General features: G+C 38.1%; 1 protein-coding gene across 2 annotated transcripts; it reads left to right on the top strand.

The window, feature by feature from the left end:
- Positions 1-1,222: 1,222 nt before the first annotated feature.
- LOC124132499 lies at positions 1,223-7,187 on the top strand. 2 transcript variants are annotated; one of them, XM_046496436.2, is made up of 5 exons: positions 1,223-1,333; positions 1,755-1,819; positions 2,658-2,954; positions 4,106-4,189; positions 5,705-7,187. In XM_046496436.2, exons 2-5 carry the CDS (start codon positions 1,801-1,803, stop codon positions 5,899-5,901), a joined length of 597 nt encoding a protein of 198 aa, XP_046352392.2. In that variant the 5' UTR covers positions 1,223-1,333; positions 1,755-1,800; the 3' UTR covers positions 5,902-7,187. The 2 variants fall into 2 exon arrangements, with proteins under 2 accessions (XP_046352392.2, XP_046352393.2); XM_046496437.2 differs by lacking the exon at positions 1,223-1,333 and adding an exon at positions 1,438-1,460.
- Positions 7,188-9,071: the final 1,884 nt, after the last annotated feature.

The raw sequence follows: 9,071 nt of genomic DNA, 5'->3' as shown, positions 1-9,071 counted from the left end.
TAATTCAAAATATGTCTAGGCAATGCATTCGGACATGTTAATAGAAATAATTCCATTAAAGAGATCTCCAGTCATCGGAATTAGTCAGCTAAACACGTATATAATAAAGGATAAGATTTATGGATGAACAACTTCTTTATTACAATTAAGAGCGACGTTTCAGTGATATACAGAGTATGATTGACACGTATATATACAGGTAGGGGGCAAAGTTTATACAGTTGAGTAGATATCAGATGTAGTTATACTGGAGTGGAGAAGCCTGTTATGTACACACAAGGGTAGTAAAGACAATTATCGTCGAAGTATCTATCACTTGCTTGATAACGTCGCTCTTAATTGTAATAAAGAAGTTGTTCATCCATAAATCTTATCCTTACTTAGTACTCCAACTTCTAAATGCCTACCAAAGCAGCAATATATTGTATATTTATTTTGCAGTACCCGACAATGCAAATGTATTTTCACTGAGTTAAATTTTTATTCAGTCTGTCTCTATGTTTTTTACCCTACCACAACTGTTTGATAATCCACTGTACCTCAAGTTGCCGAATAATAAGAAAAGTAAACATGTCAATCAGTATTAAACTTTGAGTGCTGTACCACAAATTGTTTGACATTTTGTTCGAACGGTCTTATTGACACAGGTACATTGTTTATATCATGACATGTTATGTAATATACAGAGATAAGTGCATGCACACACTGAGTTCATCCAGAAGATGGTTCACGGGTGACCCATGTCATAATTCCACGACGTACTCAGTGTTTAAATTCCTCTGGAGCAAACCAATACAACGCGAGTTGATCGTTAGTGCGTTTAGCATTCGTGACCACTCGTGCCCAATCGTGCAATTCCGTGAAGACCGGACGATCTTCGAACTGGTTCCATGATTACTTCGCGCGACAAACAACGCATTTAGTCTTTTATGTAGACAGGTGCTCAGTCTAGGCTATTCGTCACGGAATGATGCGATTCAACGTTCGGCTTGTATCGGTAAAACGCGGGCGGTGTTTATGGTATTTGTTGACCCTGTCATACTGGTCACTTTATAAACGCAAGGTGGTTATATCATTCTTACATGAAACATAATTTAATATTTAAGATATTAGCCACAACATTTTCTCCACCTATATATTACATTATTAACATTACCATACCTTTTTGTGTAAATTGTTATGGAATAACCTGATCGGTGAGGGTCACAATATTTTGAGGGTTCATTATCTTAGCTCAACGCGGAAAGGATGTGTCGAATGTTGGGGAATCCCCTTGTGCGATTTCCCAGTCAAATTCTGAAGTGAAAGCAAACTTGAGCTGAATGCTATAAAGGTAATTAGTCATCAGTGCTCATAGATATGAATCCGAAAAGTGCCTAGTCATATTACTGAATTCAGTCATTTCCGCGATATTATGCTGTAACGATATTGTGCTGTAACAACTTCACAAAATGAAAATGGTGCTTCATCCAACAACGCTGAACCAACTGTCATAAAAAATCATTTTCAAGCTGCTACTTAATTAGTTCCAACATTTCTTGCAACAAGTAGCCAACTAGAATATTTGTTCAACCGCTTAATTGTAGGCTTACACCCTTACTCTAATCCCTCTCTAGAAACAATTTTTAAGCATTTCGATACATGTAACGATACACGTATATAGATCTACTAGATCTACCCCAGAAACTCAGCAGACAGGACTGACAGCAGTCATGGGAGTACAGTTACTATTCTATTATTGTTTGATTTTTCAGTTACCAGTCATTCCAAGATCTGCTGTCATCTAATACACAAATCAACATGGCCCGGCAACCAAGTGGTAAGAATATAATCATGATTGGGCACTGTATGTTGTACCAATGTTGACGATGTAGAGGAAATACTATGTCAAAATCTGAGTTACCAAATGTGGTAATATTTTGCATGAATACTTGTTCCATACATTGATATCATACTATTGTGTGATATCAAACAGATGACTTTCTGACATGTCACCCCCCTGTAGATCCGGGTTAGAATTGGTCTACAGCAACCCATGTTGTAGGGGTGATCAGGCTCGGTAACTTGGTTTATGCTTGTCATCGTATCAAAAGTGTAGATTGAAGATCATGATATCAATCACGGGATTGTCTGGTCCAGACTTGATGATTTACTAATCGCTCTCATAAAACTTGTATATTGCTGAGTGCAGCGTTCAAAAACAACAAATACAAAGCCAATTAACAGCCACACTCACTTTGCCTGATGCCCAAAGATTTCACTACATATAATATAATATAAAGGGGCGCACGGGTAGCCCAGTCGTTTAAGGGGCCGCGATTTGTTGTGCAGAGTAATGATTGTGGGTTCGAATCCCGGTTCGCCCCGATTATGTTTCTAAGTTTGTCAGCACCATACCCGTGCTTGTGGGTTTCACCGAAGTGGTTAACGTCTGAGACCTGCATCACTTCAGGCGTTCCTCCCACATTAAGCTGACACGCCGTGATATAACTGTAATACTGTTAAAAGCGGCGTTAAACCGAACTCACTCACTCACTCACATATAATATGTAGACTCATGACTGACTGTGCATTGGGGCAATTTTTATATCATGTTATTACTTTTCTGGTGCCAGGGACTGCTTCCTGTCTTACCAACCCTATGTTGTATTTTCCAGTGGTGATCAGGAACCAATTTGTGTATCTTCTTGAAAACGCCACCATCAACGTGTTTGATTGCATTGACAACAACACAGGCCAGAGAGACATCTACTACATACAGAAAGGGCGTATTGAGGACTCTGTGCAGTTCCGAGAGACTCGGCGGACTCCGAGACAACAACAAAGCTACAACAACCAGCCAAACTGGCGTCCCCCCCATTACTCCCCCAGCTCCTCCTCCTCCTCCGATGATGAAGAGTCAAGGAACAATCAGCGCACAAACGTGAACACAGACAGATACATGGACATTTTAGGTATGTATTCCTTTTGTGGTCATAGATGGATGAAACATACAAATCTCAAGCAATATGTACAATAATCAATTTGAAATGTGTTTGTCCAATGCCTTGTGATAATATACTGGTATAAAGGTGTCTCCCCTTTTGTCTGACCCCCCATTTGTCTGACCCCCCATTTGTCTGAACCCCATTTATCTGACCCACCACTGTCTGACCCCCCATTTGTCTGAACCCCATTTATCTGACCCACCACTTGCCTGACCCCCCATTTGTCTGAACCCCATTTATCTGACCCACCATTTGTCTGACCCCCAATTTGTCTGACCCACCACTTGTCAGACAGGTGTCAGATATGTGCGAAATAATAACTCTTGTTATAAGTCAAAGTAGTGGCAGCAAACATCAAGAATTCAACCTCAAAATCTGTTTGTTTCAACCTGGAAAAGAATTTGTGTTGGTGACACAGACAGTGTCAAAAGAAATGTTTTTCCTTTTTTGAAACTGGTGTGTGAAGTTAAGAGATCTTTTCAGTTACAATGGTATTTGCATGTTTGAACTTTGCTACCGTGGAAAAGGAAATGTCCTTGGGGAAAGACCCATTCCTAGACATGCATATATACGCACAAAAGAAGACTCAGGTTTTTTTCACTTTTACCTTGCAAATATAGAAAGAATGAAAAAAATCTGAAGGGGACCAGAGTTATTGAACATGAAATTAAACCCATTGTTTTTATTATTCAGGAATTATTTTTTGTAAATGAAACAAGTAAATGAAACAATTAAATAATAATAATAATAACGAATAATAATAAAATGAACAAATAATAATAAAATTACAATAATATTACACTTCGTATTACTAAATTTGTGATAACCACTAATTACAGCAAGTTCTTATGATGAATCAATGATATTTTATTTTCAATTTTAACTCTTTCTCAACACAAGTGTTTGTGGGAATGGGCTTATCAACTGATTTGTCCCAACTGATCAATAACTAATGATAATTATCAGTTTATAAACATGCTTATATTTTGTTTATTTTCGAGAAAGGTCATGTTAAAGTAACTCATTGTATCCTATTTCAGACTTTTAAAATGCCTGTTAAGCCCTATAAAGTTCATTGAACGATGTACATTTTGCAATTATGCTATTTTTTATTCTAGGTTCAAGGAGAACAGTCACAGATGATGAATTGAAGAGAGTTGCCAACAAACTCCGATTCGAAGATGAAAAATACAAAAAGTTAGGTGAGGAATGTTGTTTATATCTCTCATTGACTGAGTGAGTGATGTTTTGTGGCACTCAGAAAGGAACACAAATAATCAGCATTATTATATATGATTAAACATTGCCCCAAATGTCTTACACATGTTCAGGGCTAGACACAGCCACATCAAATCCTGTCACTTGTTTTCACACAATTCATGTTTTTGTTACATAAGAACTAGTCTGGAAAGATTTATGGACTTGTGAGTGAGTTTGGTTTATCACCACTTTGAACAGTATACCAGTTATATCACAGCGTATCAGCTTTATGTGGGAGGAAAGCCCGAAGTGATGCAGGTCTTAGACGTTTACCACTTCGGTGAAATCCACAAGCGTGGGTATGGTACTGACAAACCTAGAAACATGATAGGAGTGAACCAGAATTCGAACAGTAAACTATGTTCATAACGAACATGCTTACCCATATAATGAACTTGTTTTTAGTCCCGGCCATTTGTTGTATATGTTGCATATATGCTTATAACGAACTACAGTTATTACGAACTAAAATTAGTGGTCCCTTTGAGTTCTTTATAACCATAGTTTACCGTATATGTGATCATAGGTTTCTGGCGTCCCTAAAGGACTCGTATCTGCCTTAGGAAACTTGGCCACCTGTGGCCCCTGTTGTAATGGGTTTGTGGTGTCTCCCTATGATGATCACAAAACATCGTGTGTACGTAATTCAATCTACAATTGACCGAAAGGTGAAAAGTAATTTTTTATTTGTTAGTTTACAATTATTTTTGGAATATTTAGGTCAGTATCTCAACGCTAAAAGACATTTCCATTTGATCCTGTTTTGGTAACATTTTTCTTCATATGGTTTTGCCATGTTCATCAAGTCAGAATTGGTGGTCTTGCAGTTTGATGTTTTATGTACACGTCATAATTGTTTTGAGGGTGAACACATGAGTTTGCATTCAACAAGATTGTTATTTGCTTTCGTCTTGCCATTTCGTAGATTTTTTAGGTTGGCAGATCAGTTGACCTCGTAAATAATCTGCCTGAGGCCAGTCAGGTTGATTTATTTTTATGTGAGGATTTTCTTTTTGGAAATACATGTACCAAGATGTATGGGAAAATATTACTCAAAATTGTCATAAAGGTTGATGAAATAATTCCTAACAGAGATTTGTGAAATGACTGTTAGAAAATGATATTAGTATATACTACTCAAAACAAGTTAAAGAATGCACACAATTTGACGGTTGTGTGTTGCAATACCTATCACCCATGACTGATCAGCTATAGTCATATGGAAAAAAATAGGGTGCTTTTGAACTTATTTTGACTTGTAGATTTGTTCAAGAACTGCATTGAATTTTTATTTTAACCTGCAAAATTTGTACCAGAACCATGTGAAGACCAAGAAATTCAACCTGGGCCCCGTTGGACAAAGCGATCTTAGCGCTACGACTGTCTATGAAGTAGGGGAGTTATGATCATCTTAGCGCTAAGATAGCCCTGGTCTATAGAGTTTTCTTTGCTTACAGCATTGCACTTGGGACTGAGTCATGAGGACATCGACACGACCAGGAAGGCAAATGAGAACAAGGACAGGACGGAGATGATCTGCAGCCTCCTCAAGCTGTGGAAGGCAAGGTCGGAGGAGCCTTCTGTCAGGGCACTGGGACACGGTTTGGAGCATTGTAATCTGAGGAAATTTGTCACTGAAACAATGGATCCATAGAATGGCCATGCGCTCATTATGATATCAGTTGTAAACACCAGCTATGGTGAGCTGTCAGTCTTGTACATTCACTTGTGTGTGCAGCTCATGATATCAGTTGTAAACACCAGCTATGGTGAGCTGTCAGTCTTGTACATTCACTTGTGTGTGCAGCTCATGATATCAGTTGTAAACAACAGCTATGGTGAGCTGTCAGTCTTGTACATTCACATGTGTGTGCAGCTCATGATATCAGTTGTAAACAACAGCTATGGTGAGCTGTCAGTCTTGTACATTCACTTGTGTGTGCAGCTCATGATATCAGTTGTAAACAACAGCTATGGTGAGCTGTCAGTCTTGTACATTCACATGTGTGTGCAGCTCATGATATCAGTTGTAAACAACAGCTATGGTGAGCTGTCAGTCTTGAATTATGTTATACAAAAACCTAAAATACTATTGAGTTGGTAGTAAGTGTTTTTAAATTCATTTTTGGGACAAATTGTCAATCTGTTGAAAAAGAGTTGCTCTCTGGCAAATGTTAAACTCATTGTTTAAGTATCACATTAAGTGATATGAAATGCAAAAAAATTCCAGAAGTACCGTACAAAAAATAATTTTGTAGTAAAAAAATGCAAAGATGAATTGTTGAGGTGTCAATAAAACTAATAAGAGTCTTAATGATGAGAAGCCCAAAACTAAATTGTAGACTTTTTGGAAATGAAAAAATATTATTTATTGCTGGGTTTTTTCTTTTTGTTTGACTTTAATATTGTTTTTTAAGTTTCTAAACTGTTTAAAGGATCTTGTGAAAGTCTGCTAATAGGATGGTTGATTTGAAAAAGATTTACAAATGCTTATATATTTTTCTTCCTTATTAGAATATAAATGTAGAACACATATTTACAGGATACTAGAACTTGTTAATCCCCAGAGATAAATTACCGGTAATTAAATAATTTTTTAGGATTGCTTATAAGGTACATATTTGGTTGAGCAGATCCCATCTGTCATCTTTATTATAGGAAAGAACTGAGGTGCATTTATTACCCAAATGTTCCATCAACCCTGGAAATAAAGATTTTGTACACACCTGTTTATTGTAAACATGAACTGTCAGGGTTGCTACAGATGTACATATTGAGCCAAGTATATATCCTGTCATACTTTCCGTGTAGAACTGACATTTATTTATTACTAAACTCATTAAAATCATATCTTAGAAAGCACTAAGATGTTATTTTACTGATATTAATTTGTTAACCAAATGTTCTCTCAACCCTGAAAATAAAGATGTGTGCACTGTCCCTGTATTGTGTTCTTTCCCCCATCTTACATATCATCAATTAACACGGAGATTGTATTTATTTAGTTAACCAACTCACCATTAGTCTGGGGTAATTCAAAATTGCAACAGTACTCATCACTAGTGTTGGGTAATTCAGACTCGCAACAGTACTCACCCTTAGTCTGGGGTAATTCAGACTGGCAACAGTACTCATCACTAGTGTTGGGTAATTCAGACTCGCAACAGAAGTCATCACTAGTGTTGGGTAATTCAGACTCGCAACAGTACTCATCACTAGTGTTGGGTAATTCAGACTCGCAACAGTACTCATCACTAGTGTTGGGTAATTCAGACTCGCAACAGTACTCATCACTAGTGTTGGGTAATTCAGACTCGCAACAGTACTCATCACTAGTGTTGGGTAATTCAGACTCGCAACAGTACTCATCACTAGTGTTGGGTAATTCAGACTCGCAACAGAACTCATCACTAGTGTTGGGTAATTCAGACTCGTAACAGTACTCATCACTAGTGTTGGGTAATTCAGACTCGCAACAGTACTCATCACTAGTGTTGGGTAATTCAGACTCGCAACAGTACTCATCACTAGTGTTGGGTAATTCAGACTGGCAACAGTACTCATCACTAGTGTTGGGTAATTCAGACTGGCAACAGTCCTCATCACTAGTGTGGGGTAATTCAGACTCGCAACAGTACTCATCACTAGTGTTGGGTAATTCAGACTCGCAACAGAACTCATCACTAGTGTTGGGTAATTCAGACTGGCAACAGTACTCATCACAAGTGTTGGGTAATTCAGACTCGTAACAGTACTCATCACTAGTGTTGGGTAATTCAGACTCGCAACAGTACTCATCACTAGTGTTGGGTAATTCAGACTCGCAACAGTACTCATCACTAGTGTGGGGTAATTCAGACTCGCAACAGTACTCATCACTAGTGTGGGGTAATTCAGACTGGCAACAGTACTCATCACTAGTGTGGGGTAATTCAGACTCGCAACAGTACTCATCACTAGTGTGGGGTAATTCAGACTCGCAACAGTACTCATCACTAGTGTGGGGTAATTCAGACTGGCAACAGTACTCATCACTAGTGTTGGGTAATTCAGACTCGCAACAGAACTCATCACTAGTTTGGAGTAATTCAAACTCACAACAGTACTCATCACTAGTGTGGGGTAATTCAGACTGGCAACAGTACTCACCCTTAGTCTGGGGTAATTCAGACTCGCAACAGTACTCATCACTAGTTTGAAGTAATTCAGACTCGCAACAGTACTCATCACTCGTTTGGAGTAATTCAGACTCGCAACAGTACTCATCACTAGTGTCGGGTAATTCAGACTCGCAACAGTACTCATCACTAGTTTGGAGTAATTCAGACTCGCAACAGTACTCATCACTAGTTTGGAGTAATTCAGACTCGCAACAGTACTCATCACTAGTGTTGGGTAATTCAGACTCCCAACAGTACTCATCACTAGTTTGGAGTAATTCAGACTCGCAACAGTACTCATCACTAGTTTGGGGTAATTCAAACTCACAACAGAACTCATCACCCGTTTGGAGTAATTTCAAACTCGAAACCCTACTCATCAGAATTGTTGTAACCCAATTAGTGCTGATCAAACTTCCTAGACACAGATAAGGGGGGAGAACGTTTTATTCCATGTGTCTAACAACACATCCTGAAACAATATAGCATTCAATAAATACACCGTCATAAAATATACTTGAGGCTTCAAAACAATTCATTATACAAATAAAGGTGAAATATAAATGACAGATTGTAAGACAGTTAGCAACAAGGGGCGATAACTCCTTGATTGACAGCATACATTCAAAACAAATAGATGTGGCTGAGACATAGTCATCTAAAT

This window comes from Haliotis rufescens, unplaced genomic scaffold, assembly GCF_023055435.1.
Source record: "Haliotis rufescens isolate VD_foot unplaced genomic scaffold, xgHalRufe1.0.p SCAF_11, whole genome shotgun sequence".
Classification (NCBI taxonomy): Eukaryota; Metazoa; Mollusca; class Gastropoda; order Lepetellida; family Haliotidae; genus Haliotis; species Haliotis rufescens.
This window is presented reverse-complemented; position numbering and strand designations above follow the sequence as displayed.